The sequence below is a fragment of the Danio rerio genome, chromosome 6 (assembly GCF_052040795.2).
Source record: "Danio rerio strain M-AB ecotype USA chromosome 6, GRCz13ab, whole genome shotgun sequence".
NCBI lineage: Eukaryota > Metazoa > Chordata > Actinopteri > Cypriniformes > Danionidae > Danio > Danio rerio.
The window spans coordinates 19468617-19486607 of record NC_141026.1 but is presented as its reverse complement, the minus strand read 5'-3'; the positions used below and the strand labels follow the sequence as shown (position 1 = coordinate 19486607).

Genomic DNA, 17991 nt, shown 5'->3' with positions numbered 1-17991 from the left:
TGTACGGGATTTGCAAGTACCTTACAACCAAAAAAGACCTCAAATAATCGAGAATGTGCAGAGTTGTTTTTTTTTTTTTTATACAAAAATTGCACCTCCATCTACTGGCCTTAAATGCATAATACAGTTCAATTATTAGTCAGTTCTACAGATGATCTTTATGAAAACAGTTACATTTTTATTGTTGAGAAAACATACTCACAGACCTTGTGAAACTAATACTTAAATTATAGCAAAATAAACAAATAAATGAATACATAAAAAATGCTTAAAGAAAACAACATTTTATTTTAATGGCAAATAAACACTAAATTTCAATTTATTCATTTAGGAGATACAGTAGTCGTTTACAAATGAAGGATAATAGTTTCTCAAACAAAACTGAGGGCACATCATTTCTAACAAACCTGTCAAACAAAGTTTTAGTTTACCCACTAATGATGTATACAATACAAAAGTGTGTGTGTGTGTGTGTGTGTGTGTGTGTGTGTGTGTGTGCGTGTGTGTGTGTGTGTGTGTGTATGTGTGTGTGTGTGCGTGTGTGTGTGTCCAATTTATTTTCATAGATTTCATGTTTACCTTTTTAAAATAGTTTATAATAAAACAATTCAAGCATTCCATGTCCTCTGAATATTTAAAACCTGGTCAAATAAACAAGTATTGCAAATGTTTTATTTATATTTTATAAATACAGTTTTCTCAGTTTGCATAATCAATACCAGCCTCATAAAAAATTTCATCTGTTGGAAAAAACAAAAAAATATCTTCTCTTTTCAAACAATATTTACACAGGACACACGTTTCAAAAATAACAGACCAAACTGTTAAATTAGACTACATTTATAAAGTGACATCTTTTTCACACTAGGACAGATATATATATATATTTTTTTGGCAATGATCGGATAAGAAACACTTGTCAATTTTGGCAGAAAGTTTCACTTTCCAACAATTAGCTAAGACAAACAATATCTAGGAATAAGACAAACATCAATGGAATGAGTCTTTGTACTTGTGCTGTTTTTACAAAACACAATGGCGAATATAACTCTTTGAAGAGAATCGTACAGTAGTGCTGGTTGTAACATCTTGTATTTCTCTTGTCATTTAAAACAGTATCTATGGTTGGTAAAAATATATTCAAGATATGCAGTTAGAAGAACATGTAGAAGATCTTGTCAGTAACTTCTCTTCATCGTTTGTTTCTCAGACTTGAGTTGTTCCATTTAATGAAGAGACAAAAAAATAGTAAAAAAATATATAGTGAAGTTGAAATCTTGTGCCCTCCAACATTAGCGTCTTCGATGGGAATTGGTTTGTTTGACGGAGAGCCAGATGGAAAACTTGCTTCAAGCATGAGCCTCTTTAAAAACTGAAGAAACAGAAAACATCATTCATTAATTCATTTTTAACTAATATTACAAGAATAAGTGCGGAAAAAACACATTATAACAATAACATGGCAATATACATGAAAAGTGACTGGAATTTATCATGTACATCTTTTGCACATGGTTTGTAATGATCTTTTCCTCTTAAAAAATGTTAGAAATTCATTGCATTAAACAAATAATAAAAAAAGTTTACATTTAAATATTTATTGTAAAGTCAGATTAGTGCCACAAACTTAATCCTACCAGTGACAATTCTTCGTATATACTTTTTTACTAACTAATAATTTTAATTAATAATTTTAGTAATTACTAATTCCAAATACAGCTAGATTTAAAACAGTAACAAGGCCATACAATTCAATACACAGGAATTTAGTAATAGAACACACACATAATGGTTTTAGCTAGAGACCAAACAAAAGCAACTACATGCACTAAGCAGTGCACACAGGCAGATTTTGGACTGCATTTTAGTTTTTAGCTTTACCAATCAATAGTAAACCATAATAGGCTACATATTTATTTTGAGTAAAAGCACTTGATCACAACATAATGTGCATACTGCGCTTCAATAATGCGACTGAAAAAAGAATACTCCATGTGTCTTTATTTGATTAGTGTTTATGATGATTATGGCTTTAAGCATATCTAAAGTACTATTCCATCGTATGTTATGAGCCATGGTTAATGCCTGTGGCTGCAGTTGTAGCAGCCTCAGCTTTTCGACGCGGCAACCCTTGAACTCCCGTAAAGAAAAAAAAAAGAAAAAAGAAAAAAATATATATGTAATAAATCTGTTACGTCACTTTCACCGACCACAAACGAGTGACGAATGGCGAGTTCAGCCTGTCAGTTGATGTTGTGCGGTTCTAATCCAATCCTGCCTTCAATCTTCAGTGCTAAATTCACCCTCACGCTCCATCATAACATCACAACTCACGAGACAACTTTTCACCACAACAAGAAATCTTGATTTAGTCTTGCGATATCTAGTAGCTCGAGATCTCGTCACATTCCTAGTAAATATCTAACCCTGATTACTCGACTGGGTTTAAGTGAGGGAATGAAGTGCATCTCAAACTAACCTTTCTCCTCAGTGCTGCCAAAGCCTCCCTGCGCCTGGTTGAGTCGGTTTTGCTCAGCAGCGATGCTTTTAGAGTCAGGCCCGCTGTTGTGTGAAGCCCCTACTTCCTCAGTGTGGTAGGCCTGGTCCAGGTGTTGCTGTGCAATTTTCAGATGCCTCCGCAGACGGTCTAGATCACGAGTAGTGTTGTCATCAGCCAGTGACTCCCGTCCTGAGTCTGACAGGAACTCAGCCTTTAGCTTGCCTGAGGAGTACTTTTTCTGGACAGCCTGATATCCAGGTGGAGCACTGGAAAGGCGGTGACAGATGGTGGACGTGGATGGCCTATGAACAGGGAGTCTCCGATTTGCTCGACTACGAAATGAGTCCCTCAAGCCACCAATTCCCAGATGCAGGATTTCCAATACAGTCAGTGCCAGACAGAGTACACTGACAACATACATGATGAGCAGAAAGATGGTTTTTTCAGTGGGACGTGAGACAAAGCAATCCACTGTGTGTGGGCAAGGGCTTCGGGTGCAAATGTAGGATGGAGAGACCTCAAAACCATAAAGAATACATTGGCCAAAGAGGAAGGCTATCTCAAAGGCAACACGAGAGATCAACTGTAACACGTACACCTTCATGAGACCATCTCTCTTGATGCGGCGTCGGCCATCATGTTTCACGGCAGCATCAGAAGCAGCGGTAGTCTTGGTTGAAGCTGCTGATTTGTTGTCCTTCTCTGATGGCTCAATCTCTTCTGGGATCATGGGAACTTCTTCAGTCATCTCGTCCACCATGTCGTAGTCACGATTCATTCTCTGATGTACCGTAGACAGCATTTTGTGTTTGCGTGGTTGGTATTCATTATCGGCCATTCGAGCAATTTTGTGCATGGCAAAGCCGAGGTACATAACAGACGGGGTGCTTATCATAATGATTTGAAAAACCCAAAATCTAACATGCGATAAAGGGGCAAAAGCATCATAGCACACGTTCTTACAACCAGGCTGTAGTGTATTGCACACAAACTCGCTCTGTTCATCATCATAGATGGTCTCACCGCCCACCCCTGTCAGGACGATTCGGAAGACAATGAGGAGAGTGAGCCAGATCTTTCCCACAAAAGTAGAATGGTTGGAGATTTCATCAAGCAAATGTGTCAAGAAGTCCCAACTCATGTTTCCACCAACACAAGAGACCTGTCAGATCTGTAAAAGAAAAGAAAAAAGAGATTGTAGGAGCATACAGTGCAGGCATTGCTTTGATTGCTAGAGTAATACTTATTTTATGTGACCATGCAATAAACAGCAAGTTATTTAAATAGATCCAAACAAAGCAAAATAAATGAAAAAGTTGAATGACCAGCAACACAGAGGCTTCTTGAATAATTTTACTCTCCTGAACAAACCAAGTCCTGTGAAGGACTTCTCGAGGTCTCCATAACCCTAAACCTGTGCATTGCTTTCGTGGGCCAGCCTAAACACCCACTGGTGCCTTATTCACACCTGCAGCTTCTTTACAATGGACGATCAGCGTTCTTCAGTCTTCAGTGCCTAGACTGCAGCTCTGCACAAGAAGTTTGGCCAGAGGAGAAATGGTTGTGCACAGTTGAGCTTGGTTCCCCTTCGGTTGGGGAACTTCAGTGCTATTAAGTGGATTTGATATTGAAATCCACATATGGGAAGGATTCGGTTCAGAAGCCGCTTGTCTGAAAGAGTATTGAACGGGCCAATGATAGCAATGAATTGACAGCGTAAGCTTGCACAGGTGTGCTTCATTGCCAATTATCCCAGCATATAAGCACACCTGGAGCGAGCAAACGACATTCCTTTTCGCTTCAGAGTGTGTACACGCAGCGGCAGATGGTCGAGCTGGGTTTTCTCCCTTGCCTGGCGTTCTTTGGGTCCGGTCCTCCAGAGCGGTGCGTATAAAGTTGCAAACTTCACAGAAAGAGCAACACAGTCGTGCAGCACATCCTTTTCAGGACGGCACTCCGACTGTGCGTTTCTGGATGCGGTGGTTTCCTGTCCTCGGATGATGGGCACGGGCAATGTGTTGCATGCCTGGGGGGTCCAGCATGTTAATGCGCTGCTCGCGGGCAGTTCATGTTGTCATTGCGATGCCATGACTGTTGCGCAGTAAAGATCGCGGCTAGCCTTTGCAAAAGGGCAAACCACCCCAGTTGTCCCCTGCTCTGCAGCGGGCACTCGGGCCGATCTGAGGGTTTCAGCGAGAGATAATCCCATGGGCCCGCGGACCTCCCACTCCTCTAAGCGCTCCATCCAAGCTTCGGGCGGGGGAAGCGATCCGTCTAGCGGATGGTAGCCCTTACGATCGATGACAACGGAGACCAGACGTCCACCGCAGCTTCGGAGGGTGGTCTTTCATTGACTGATGATGATCCAGACCCGCTCGCCCCCTCCGGGCAGGTGAGCGCTGTCAAATGGATCCTGAAACGGACATGTTAGCCGTGCTTTCCCGGGCTGCTTCGGCCGTGGGTTGGAGATGGTTTATTCCCCAGCTCCGCGGCCGGACCAACTAGAGGGGTGTCCCCTTCTTCCCGGAGGTGCACAGTAGGCTCACGTGGTCTTGAAGTGCACTTTTTTCTGCTCATGCTGCGTGTTCCGCCTTGCATGCGATAGCCACCTACCAGCGCAACCAAGTGCAGGCGCTGGCCGAGCTGGCCGAGCCGGTGGGTCTAACCCAGGCTTAGGAGCTTCGCACCACCACCACCAACTTAGCTCTTCGGACTACTGAGTCCGCTGCGTTGGGAAGGACGATGTCCACATTAGTGATCCAGGAGCGCCACCCCTGGCTGATATGCGCGAAGTCGACAAAGTCCGCTTTCTTGGCTTCCCCATATCCCAAGCCATGTTCAGCGACATGTCTGTGAATTTACCCAGGAATTCGAGGCGGTGAGAGAGCAGTTGATGGGTGATGTTTTATCGGCGGTCCGTAGCCCGCTCCGCCCGCCGTGTCATTCATACCTGCTCCTCGCCGAAGGCGCCCGCCTACAAGAGCTGCACCGCCCCCGCACACGCCTCTGGCGAAGCGAGCTCGTCGAGCACCTCGGAAGCAGGCAGCCCCCCTGCCCAGAACGCCGCTAAGTTCGGCAACGGACCGCAAAATGTGCCTGGGACAGGCCATCTGGAGAGGAGGCAACTTGCTCTTTCCCCGCTGGAGGGCGGGGCCCCATTTCCAACGGCACTTTTTACTGCCAGGAAAACATCATGAAAGAGCACTGATGTGACAGCCCGAACTCTGCCAGTCTGGGACGCTATGCTGTCTAGCTTGCAGATTCGGTGCGTTTTGCCAGTGGCTCACGAGAGCTGGGAGGACGGTCTCCTTTCTCCCACCCCTCGAGCCTCCCCTCCGGAGCTCGGGTGCGGAGTGAGAGCAAATATCTCACTTCCAGCTTTTCCGTGGGACCCGCGCGCTTCCCAAAACAGCAAACCCACTCCGCGCTGCCCCACTGCTGGTACGTCAGCGATTGTAGCGATGAGTCTATTAGCGAGAGCTCTGCCTGCCTGGTTAGCGCAGGCAGCTCTTCGCGGTGGCTCATATGCACAATCAGACTCAGCTATGCGATTCAGTTCGCGAAACGGCCCCCCAAGTCACGGGTGTGACTGGCGAAGGATGCAATCGAGCCGCTCCCTCCAGCCAAGATTAAGAGCGGGTTTTACAGCCCACACTTCATCATGCCGAAAAAGAGCAGTGGGTCAGTGCCAATCCTAGATCTGCACGTTTTGAACCGCCGTCTGCACAAGCTGCCGTTCAGAATGCTCACCCAAAAGCGCATCCTCCGGTGCGTTCGTTCTCTGGGTTGGTCTGCAGCATTAGACCTGATGGACGCGTATTTCCATGTCTCCACTCTTCCTCGCCTCCGTCAGTTTCTGCGGTTTGCGTTTGAAGGTCGAGCTTGGCAATACAAAGCCCTCCCCTTCGGGCTCTCTCTGTCTCCACGGGTCCTCAGCAAGCCCGCGGAGGGTGCCTTAGCGCCCCTTCGGCTCGCAGGCATCCGCATACTCAATTTTCTTGACGACTGGCTGATTTTTGCCCTCTCTCGGAGCAATTGATTATGCACAGAGACAAAGTGCTCCGGCACTTCCACCTGTTGGGGTTTCAGGTCAACCGAGAAAAGAACAAACTCGCACCCGTGCAGAGGATCTCTTCTCTCGAGCTGGAGCTGGACTCGGTCACCATGGAGAGCGCGCTCAGCTGATGCTGTACTGTCTGAGAGAGCTCGACCATTTCAGAGGCCCCTGGGGCATATGGCATTCGCAGCCGCTTCATGCCGCTCGAATTACTCTAAATGAGACCACTTCAGCACTGGCTTCACGATCGAGTCCCCAGACGCGCATGGCACGTGCGCGCACACCGAGTCTCTGTTACTGCGCTGTGTCGCCGCGCCCTCAGCCCTTGGATCGACCCCTCGTTCCTACAGGCCTGAGTGTCTCTCGGACAGGCGTCCAGTCTTGTTGTCGTTTCAACAGACGCTTCCAACACGGGCTGGGGGGCTGTGCGTTGCGGGCAAGCGGCTGCGGACCTGTGGAAAGGTACCCAGTTGCATTGGCGTATCATCTGGAGCTGTTGGCAGTGTTCCTCACTCTCCACCGTTTTTTTCCGGTGCTGGAGCAGCAACACGTGCTGGTCAGGACGGACAGTACGGCGGCGGCGTATATTCACCGTATGGGAGGTATGCGCTCTTGCCGCATGTCTCAGCTCGCCCACCGTCTGCTCCTCTGGAGTCATCCGCAGCTGAAATCGCTGCACGTCATTCATATTCAGACAAGCTCAACCGTGCAGCCGATGCGCTCTCACGGCAGCCTTACGTCCTGGAGAATGGAGACTCCACCCCGAGTCTGTTCAGCTGATATGGGCACGATTCGGGGAAGCCCAGATCAATCTGTTGCTTCCCCCGAGATCGTTCATTGCCAGTTGTTCTTTCCCTGACCGAGTGCTCTCGGCACGGATGCACTGGCTTACAGCTGGCCTCGGAGCATGCGCAAATACGCGTTTCCCCCAGTGAGCCTGCTCGCGCAGTTACTGTGCAAGGTCAGGGAGGACAAGGAACAGGTTGCTGGTTGCGCCCCTCTGGCTCAACCGGACCTGGATGTCAGAGCTCTCCCTCCTCGTGATGGCCCTCCCCTGGCAGTTCCCTTCGAGAGAGCACCTACTCTCTCAGGGACAGGGCACCATCTGGCACCCTCGCCGATCTTTGGAGGTCCTTAGACGCGAGGAAGACTTAGGTAACCCCCAATTGCGGTGGCTAATACCGTCACTCGGGCTAGAGCCCCCTCCCCGAGCGCGCTCTCATGACGCGGTGGCTGGCAGCACCGTGGGAACGCATAACCTCATCATCCGGTTCCTCAGGGGCGCTAGGCGAATTAATCCACCTCGCCCCCTCTCCTGCCCTCTTAGGATCTCGCCCTCGTTACACGAGCCGTAAATCCTTTCAATCCTCGACTCAGTATCTTTCTGTCCCTGAAGACAGCTCTGCTGGTCGCGTTGATATCGATTAGAGGGTCGGGGACCCGGAGGCATTTTTTCGGTCAGTGACTTGTGCCTGTAATTGGGCTGGCTTTCTCTCACGTCCTGAGACCCCGCCCACGATATGTGCCCAAGGTTCCTACCACTCTGTTTTAATACCAGGTACTGAGCCTGCAAGCGCTGCCCTCGGAGGAGGCAGACCCAGCCCTTTCTTATTGTCCAGTTCGCGTCATGCGTATTATCCGGACCCCACTCAGAGTTTAGATCATCTGAGCAGCTCTTCGTCTGTTATGGCGGTCGGCAGCAGGGAAGTGCCGTACCGAATTAAGTTTTCCCACTGGTTTGTGGATGCCATTCTCTCGCTTATCAGAGCCGAGGTGAACCGCATCCCCCGAGAGTGCATGCGCACTCCACTACGAGCTTCACATCCTCTCGAGCGCGTGCAAGCGGCGCCTCTCTAACAGACATCTGTAGAGCTGCGGGCTGGATGACACCCAACACATTTGCAAGGTTTTACATCCTGCGAGTGAAGCCGGTTTCCTCAAGGGTATTAGGTAACTCTTTGGTGATTGAGGAAACAATTTGTTAGGGTGTTGAAACACGCTTGCTGCGCCATTCTCCCTAACACGGAGTTACGTGCGCCTTTTTATCTGTCAGTAAAGTTCCCCGTCAGGTGAGCCCTGCAGATTCCTCCGTGGCCCCCAGCACTGACTCAGCAAAGGAGTCACTTGCTGGCCCACTAAGTTGTAGGTTTGCCCGCTGGTCAGCCCGCGTTTTGGGTATAGGTGCCTGCTATGCGTGATCCCTACTAGGAGATCTACTACTAGGAGTCTTCCCTCTCCGCTAACCACTTTTTGCTATGCGTACTCCCCCTTTTTAGGGCTAGTCCATATGTAAATTCTGCCATCTATTCCCCCCTTGGGTAACGGATGGCCTCCGCAGCGTCCTCCCTATCGGGATTGCACGCTTCCCAACGTACTGTCGTATTTTCCTAGAATTATCTAGATGCTCACGACTTCCCAAAAAATATATTTAAATCCGTAAGACTTCTGTTGAAGTAGGATAAATTAGGGCCAGGGACACGTTGGAGGACCACGCCTCCCATGATGTGGGTGCGTCACGCTTGCTTGACTATCCCCTCATCGGTAAGGTGCAGTCATTTTGGCGCTTTCCATAGTCTTCCCATACGTGGATTTCAATATCAAATCCACTTAATAGCACTGAAGTTCCCCAACCGAAGGGGAACGTTCGAGGTTACAGAAGTAACCCTTCGTTCCCCGAGGAGGGGAACGGAAGTGCTATACTCCATCGCCATAATGACTGTCCCTTAGCTGTTTGAAAGTCTCTTCAGCTTAAAAGGATAGCGTTTGCCTGCTCCAGGTGTGCCTATATGCTGGGGTAATTGGCAATGAAGCACACCTGTGCAAGCTTACGCTGCCAATTCATTGCATTCATTGGCCCGTTCAATACTCTTTCAGACAAGCGGCTTCTGAACCGAATCCTTCCCATACGTGGATTTCAATATCAAATCCACTTAATAGCACTTCGGTTCCCCTCCTCGCAGAACGAAGGGTTACTTCTGTAACCTTGAACGTTTCTTCCTTCAGTTTTTTCCTGCATTTTAGTCAATTGTTGAAGTTTTGTTCCTCGCCACTGGCTTTGAACTTGTGGAGCTGCACATCAATAGATTTACACTTCAGTGTTTGAACTCAGCAATGAAAATGAGCCACACTAAACTAAACTGAACCTGAACTATGAAAACTGGACCGACACAGGAAACTCTGTTAAGCGCTTAAGCGCTCTGTTAAGCACTATAGAAATAAAGAGGAATTAGAGTTGAAGTGTACTGTAAATCTTTGTTGAATTTTTTGATAGACACATCAATATGTATTCTGTTGTTAGTGATTTTATTTTAAAATAGCCCCATGTGTAAGGATGTTCAAATCAGTATTAACTTTATTTAATTATATAAATATTTATCACATTGGTGCCCTTTTTTCTCTTGCACAGTTTCCCCAAAAATGCCTATTGTGACAGTTCAGTACACCTACTCTTAGCTTATACTTTTTGATAATTTTGATAATTCACTTTATGTGATGTGTTGTATTTATTGAAAGTTTATATTGTTATTAGACATGTCACATGACTGATTGATTCGCTTTTATGTGGTAATGAAAGACAATTCTATGCACAGTAAACAAACATGTACGCGCACACATGCCCTCTAAAGAGCTATAACAACAAAGCATGCTGTGAACCCCCTTAAATTAAAATCACCCTCAACCTAAGATTCAGTGTCATAAAAATGCCTGAAATTATGAAAACACGCATCTCCTTTAAAATATGTGCAAAGGTCTTAGAAAAACTCTTTAGCTCGACATAAAATCATAGGAATCTACACTGATCCTATAAAACAAAACAAAAAATAAAATAAATAAAATATTTGTATTCACTTTATAAACATGTAATCTGAAATGCCAACAGATAAAATTTAGGAAGGTCATAAGACCAGTAAACCATAATATTGCAGTTTAAAAAAAACAATCATGACAAACGTGACGTTTTTTTTTTTTTCATATATGGTGATTTTTGATTATTGTTATTGATGAATTTTTATTATTTTGTGGCAAGAATACTGTTGTAATGCATTACTACAGCAACCCAGATGTAAAACTGTTTGAGATTATTTTAAAATTTAAAATTAAATACTACCAAACTGCTTATATTGCTTTAGAATGTGTAGTCTACTTTGCAAATATTTTCAAAAGTGTGAAAAATATGGTTCATATTCCTCAACACACACACAGAGAAATAGATCTTTACTCAGATCTTTACTTTTTCTTTTTTTTTTCTTTTTTTGAGATATCAGCTTCAAAATAGGAATTTCCTTTTTCAGATATTTAGCTCTCTCAATTGTGGGCTGAAACATTTTTTATAAATACATATTTTATGTAACATAATAAAATATACACATTTTATTTTCACACACTTAAAGGCATTTAACATTTTAAACTTCAGCTACAATCTGACAATTGTCATCTTTAAAATGAGACCAAGCTTAAATCTGCATACCATCATGTTTAAAAGTTGGAGGTGGCAGTTAAGGGGTTATTTATGTAACATACAGGTTAATAATTCTGTGCTGGAAATAAGCCAAAGTTTTTACATTATGATAATTTATACTGTCACAGACGAATTTATACTTCAACATTATATTATTATTATTATTATTATCTAGTTGTTGGTATTATTATGACAGTTATATGGACATGAAAATAACTAAAATAAAAAAAAGACAATCAATTAACGCCGCATGGTGTTATGGAAATGTACTGAGCAGCTTCAACTGTTTGCCTTTCAACATCAGCAACCTCACATGTGGGCGGGATCTTCACGACGGCAGGTCATTGCCTGACACAAGGAACCAAGACTGAGGTCTGTGGTCAAGAGAAATCTTAAAGAAGCTGTTGTGAAATGTAAAACTGTAGGTGTGCTCAGACACTATTTGACTCCTCTGTTGAAAAAGCCACAGACTGGTAAAGGGATGTGTTAGCACAATACAGTAATTCGCAATATGAACAGCAGATTTACCATAAAGAGTTCTCTGTATGGCATGTGGCACGTTGAAAGCGAGTAGGCCACAAAAAATTTCTTAGAATTGGCAAGCCTACATAATAAAGATTAAATGATTTTAAAAAAAATTGATCTCACAAGATGAAATGAAAATAATCTGAGAAAGAGTGAAATCTGAACACCCCAAATATAGAAACTTGCATCTTGGCTAATGTATGATTTGTATTGACGTGTCTATTTAGTTTACTGGCAATAAAAATAAATCAACAAAATAAGTCAATGCATGTGCCTTACAAAAAAAAAAGTGTAAAAATTGCCTCCTCCTAATAATATGCTAAAAATAAAAATAAAGTCTACACTTTATAATTCATAACATGATTAAACTTGTGTTTTAAATGCAATGCAAAATGACCACAATGTCAAACAGTTAGTTTAACCATCTTTAAAGTTTTACTTGTCACATCGACAGAATTTGTAAGTCACTTGACCCGGTAAATGTGCAGTCCCAGCAAACTTTAAACACAAACTAAGCAGAAACACAAACATGTACATACCTTCGTCTTACAAGTGAGTAGCTCCTGTCTTGAGCTGTTGAACAATGATTGTGTTTGAACCCCGACACAAGCATATAAGTCACTTGTCTCTCAATTAACTTCCACCCTCTTTCACGTTAACCCATAGACTGTTCAGATTCCACAACACGTGAACACCCAGAGCTTCACCTCTTTTACACACACACCTATCGAGGCCTTTAAACCTGAAATTTGAGCTCATCTGTCCCGCAGTCTCAGTTGTAAGCGTTGATTAGAATATCTTTTCATCCCAAATATCCATATATTTAGCCTTATACATTTTAGATGATTAACCAATATAGCAATTAATTAGTTTCTGTTAGTTTTTTAAGGAAAAATAACTTGTTGGTCACTTCTTAATGGAAATTTATCTACAATAGCGTTTAAAAATTATTAAAGCTTACTTGTGACCAAGCACAAAACCTTACATTGCACAGGTTTATTTTTGGTCAAGGTTAGACTCTACTTTTATGCCAAAAATCTTTAGAAATATTAAGTAAAAATAATCTTCCATGAGTTTCTTTTCATAAATTAAACAAATCATATTTTGATTAGTAATATACATGATGGCTAAGAGCTGAATAACAAGATGTTTTCCTTGATATATCTTCTTAGTTCTCAGATTTGCAAATATTTGTATCTCAACAATCGCAGTGATGGTTTGCAGCTGGAAGGGCATCTGCTGTGTAAAAACATATGCTGGATAAGTTGGCGGTTCATTCCAATGTGGCAACCCCAGATTAATAAAGGGACTAAGCCAAAAAGAAAATTAATTAATGAATCTTACCAAAATACTGTGCTATCTTACAATAAACAAAAAAAAAATGCAAAAGTAATTCTGTATATCAAAAGTAATTCACAAAAGTTTATTATAAAATGAATAAATGACAATAACTGGCTATGGTTACAACTGAATAATTACAAATAACTGTATAAAATGATAATATATGAACTGATCAAAACATATGATAATAATTGTACCCAGCTTAAATTTAAAATTAAAGTTACCAGAGGTAGAAGGAGAGACAAAGGGAGGGAGAGACAAAAAGAGCAAGTAGACCTCAAAGAGGCAGAGAAGATAGACTCCAGAGGAGGAGAGGGGCAGAGCAGGAGTGTGCAGACAAAGAAAAGACAGGCCAGGAAAAGAGATAGAGCAGAGTTTACCACCTATTTTGTATCTTTCTTGACCATGTGACTAAAGCCCAAATACTGAGACATTCAAACTGACCAATCAACATGTGACCACATCATAAACCTCCCAAAGTCCACACACCAGGCCCTGATCTTATCAGTATCTGCCTTTGGAATCGTGTGAGCCTTCTTTGATGAAAAAGACATGTTTTGCCATATAAACAAATTCATATGATAACTTAGACATTTACTATCCTCTCCTGGCACCGTTGTGACACAAAAAGAGGCAAAAGACCTTAATAAAGAAAATAGACCTTGTGATTTGTGCTGCTGTGATCTTCAGGCTTCCTGTCCAGGCTTGTTGCAGACATAAGGTTTGTCAGTCTTTTCTGAGAGGCTTCCATCGGATGCTTTTGCACTGCTTATATGCAAATTGTCCTTCATACCCCAACAAGAATAAGTGCTGAGGAATTCAGAAGATGTAAACCTTTTTTTCCATGTATTCTGTATTTCAAAACAGCAAAATGGCACAACAAACAGCAAAAGCAAACACATTTGCCATTGATCAAAGGATTCATGTGGTCAGTTTGAGTTTTCCTCAAGCAAAATGCCCTTAAATTAATGTAATTTAAAATATGGTCAAGATCAAGACAACATTACATTTGATTGATGCTTTTTCAGTTATTTTCCTGGGCTTGAGATCTGAACAGAAAACTGGTTAAGAAGGTGATCAATGCTTGGAGTATGAATGGAAATTATGCAACAGGCAAAGGGCTCTATTTTAACGATCTAGGCCCAGAGTCTAAAACATCCAAATCCACTTTTGCTATTTTAAGTATGGAAAAATACGCTGTATGCACCGGCGCATGGTCTAACAGGGTTGTGCTTGTTCTCTTAATGAGATATGGGAGTGTTTTGAGCATAATGTGCATTAAACCAATCAAAGTCTCATCTCCCATTCCCTTTATTAGTCAGTTGCGTCACGCCATTGCACATTTGCTATTTACATGGTGACTTTGTAAGTGGATAAATTGAATGGAAAAACTGAATGCTTTACTCGCGAGAAAACAGTTGAACAGACCATCTGCAGTGAGAATAAAGAGTGAGCCTCCTCCATTCAGCTTCTTCACTTACTCTTGCTTCTTAGCTTTTGTGAATATGGAAATGGTGTTGTACGCACTCCATCCACATCCAAGACATCCATTAGCCTATATATTTTATTTGTTAAGTACAAAGATTTGTTTCAAAACTATTTCTTAATTACCCAATAGCAACGCGCAAACAATGCAACCAATCGCATCAAACACACTTTGAGCCTTATTGCACTGGCTGTATGATAAGGCCCAAAGAAAATATCTGACAAATGGCATGTAGTTTTCAGAAATCATGTTTTTACATTAAATATTGAAGATTTCAAATGCAAAAAATGTACATTTATTGAAAAAAAAAAAAGTTTGCTACAGTTTCACTGGCCACACAATGGATGGACACACAATGAAGAGATATAGTACTTTATTCCAACACATTATCTGTATTACATGGTTTTCACAGTGAATAAACAGATCATCTTCAAGTAAGGACTTTCTGTATGAAATTTGTACAAAATCTTTGCTAAACTGAAAGAGTAAGTCAGTTTAATGGTGAAAGGATTGATCAAACAGGCCTGTTGATGGAAGGTTTGCAAATAAATGTCATGCTCCCTTGTAAAAGTATTTTCAAAATACCGTGTTTCATGTTGATACATTTGTGGCTCATCATCATTTTGGAAGAATTCCCCCGTCCATCCCATCTCCTCCTTTTCCCCCTTTTTTTCTAAAGAGGGAGCTATCGAGACCTACCTGATCTCGGATCCCCTGATGTACTTATTGACCAGGAGGGAGCCCTGGGCTCAAATATCTCCAAGCTCAGGGTTCTCTCCCAGGACAGCATGCCAAATCTGCTTTAAATGCCAAGCATATCTAAGTGGGAACTCTTGAAACCTGATTTAACGTACACAAACTGGGGTTGAAGCATTTTCTTTTGTAATTGTACTGACACTATGCGGCTGTGGTGATGAAATAAATAGCGATTTTGCTTTTTTTATTTCAAACATGCACTGTTTTAAAAACATTTTAAGTTTGTTAAACTTATTCCTGGGGTACAGCTGAACATGGAGAGTAGAAACAGATCTTTTAATCCCATTTACTTTGCAAGTGCGCTCTTGTGGATATGATTATACACATTACTTTAGACATGTTAATACACATCTGTCAATCAATACGGTGTGTGGGGAATAACACACTCCTACATCATGTTGTGGTGGGCAATTGAACAAAAGACACTTGTTATGTTTATAGCAATATGACAGTGGACACAATATACCTACACACAGTTCTGTCCAAACGGCTTCCAAAAGATGATTTGTACTTTTACATTTTGTAGCCATTTCTTATTGTCATGTTACATTTTATATCAATTTATATTGTTGAAAAAGTTATGTTAGTTTAGTTCAGTACATTTAGAATTTAGATTTGACAATACATTCAGTTTTTCATTTATCACTTTATATTAAGCGAATTGTGAAAAAGGAACAAAAGAAATTTATCAAATACTTAACCTGATCAGGAAAATTCATTTAGATTTCATTATAAATAAACATTGATCATCAACAGTGTTTACAACATTCCAAATCCTATCATTCATATAATATATATTTAAAATTTATATTTACAATCTTTTTGTTGTTTTCATTTTGTTTTGAAGCATCAGATTTGAGAGAATACTGCAGATTTTTCTGAAGGGGCAGAAATCTCTAAAATTTCATTAAAAATTATGTAATTTCTTTCAAATAACTAAGGTCTTATGGATTTAAAACAAACGCTCTGGTTACTAAAGTAACCCTCGTTTCCCGAGGAGGGGAAGGGAAATGCTATTAGTGGATTTATTCATTATTCCACGAAATGGGGAATTTCGTTTCAGAAAGCCAATCGTCTGAAAGAGTATACAACGGGCCAATGAAATGCCAATGAATTGGCAGCGTAAGCTTGCGCACGTGTGCCTTATTACCACTTATCTCCGCATATAAGCACAGCTGAAGCAAGGAAACACCATCCTTTTAAGCTGAAGAGACTGATACTTACAGCAAAGGAACAGTCATTATGGCGATGCTAAATAGCATTTCCGTTCCCCTCATCGGGGAACGAGGGTTACTTTAGTAACCAGAGCATTCCCCTTCGGATGGGGAACTTCAATGCTATTAGTGGATTTATTCATTAATCCACAAAATGGGGAAATGTCTGAAAAACGCCATAATGACTGCACCTTACCTTCGCCTCCGATGAGAGGAAGCCAAGCATAGCGTGATCGCTCCTGCATCTTATTTATCCCACTTCAAAAGAAGTTTTACGGATTTAGATATATTTTTTGGAAAGTCGCAAGCAACTTTTCAATTCTAGGAAAATACGACAGTACGTTGGAAAAGCGTGCAGTCCCGATAGGGAGGATGCTGTGGAGGCCATCTGCTACATTTGGACTAGCCCTGAAAAGGGGGAGTATGCATATAATAAAATGGTTAGCGGAGAAGGAAGACAAAACGCAGGCTGACCAGTGGGCAGACCTACAATGTAGTGGGCCAGCAAGTGACTCCTCCGCTGAGTCAGTGCTGGGGGCCTCAGAGGAATTTGCAAAGCTCACCTGACGGGGAAGTTTACTGACAGATAAAAAGGCGCACGTATCTCCGTGTTAGGGAGAGTGGCGCAGCAAGCGTGTTTCAACACCTTAACCGAATTGTTTCCTCAGCAAGGGTTACCTAATACCCTTGAGGAAACCGGCTCCACTCGCAGATTGTAAAACTTTGCAAATGTATTAGGTGTCGCCCAGCCCGCAGCTCTACAGATGTCTGTTAAAGAGGCACCGCGTGCACGCGCCCAAGAGGATGCGATGCTGCGAGTGGAGTGCGCATGCACTCTCGGGGGACACGGCTCGCCTTGGCTCTGATAAGCGAGAGAAATGGCATCCACTATTCAGTGGGCCAACCTTTGTTTCGATACGCTTTCACTCCGCACCCTAACTCCGGAGAGAATGCTCGAGGGGTGGGGGAAAGAAGACCGTCCCCCCAGCGCTCGTGAGCCACTGGCGAAGCACACAGAGCCTGCGAGCTGGGAAGCAGAGCGTCCTGGACTGGCAGGGTTCGTGCTGTCACATCCGGGAAGCGGAAAGGTGCTCTTTCATTGATGTTTTCGTGGTACTGAAAAGTATCATTGGAATTGGGGCCCCGCCCTCCAGCGGGGAAAGAGCAAATTTCCTCTTCTCCGGATGACCTGTCTCAGGGACACTTCGCGGTTCATTTACCGGACTTAACGGCGCCCTGGGCAGGGGTGGCACTAGTGGGCGGGCGCCCTTCGGCGAGGAGCAGCAGATGTGGATGGTTCGGCGGGCGTAACAGGCTTACAGTCCCGCCGATACATGACATTGTCCATCGCATCCGACTGCTCTCTCACCTCCTTTAAGTCCTGGTTGAATTCACTGGCGGTGTCAGTCTGGGATATGGGGGAGTCAAGAAAGTGAACTTTGTTGACTTCGCGAATTTCAGACAGGTTTAGCCAGAGGTGGTGCTCCTGGACCACTAGTGTGGACATCGTCCTCCTCAACGCACACGCAGCGGACTTAGTAGTCTGAAGTGCATAGTCGGTTGCGGTGCGAAGCTAGTGTAACAAGCCTGGGTTGGACACACCCCCGTGCAGCTCGGCCAGCGCCTGCGCTTGGTAGCGCTGGTAGGTGGCCA

The 17991-nt window shown here is 43.2% G+C and overlaps 1 protein-coding gene and 1 long non-coding RNA gene across 4 annotated transcripts in view; both read right to left on the bottom strand.

The window, feature by feature from the left end:
* The window catches only part of LOC147843476 (uncharacterized), a 756120-nt gene that overhangs the window by 714094 nt on the left and 24035 nt on the right, over positions 1 to 17991 (bottom strand). The gene's annotated exons all lie outside the window — the stretch shown is intronic.
* On the bottom strand, positions 158 to 12212 carry gjc4a.2 (gap junction protein gamma 4a.2). Of its 3 annotated transcripts, none has more exons than XM_087254753.1 (3): positions 12081 to 12212; positions 2480 to 3671; positions 158 to 1372 (listed from the first exon to the last, which is right to left on the bottom strand). In XM_087254753.1, exons 2-3 carry the CDS (start codon positions 3639 to 3641, stop codon positions 1350 to 1352), a joined length of 1185 nt encoding a protein of 394 aa, XP_087110879.1. In that variant the 5' UTR covers positions 3642 to 3671; positions 12081 to 12212; the 3' UTR covers positions 158 to 1349.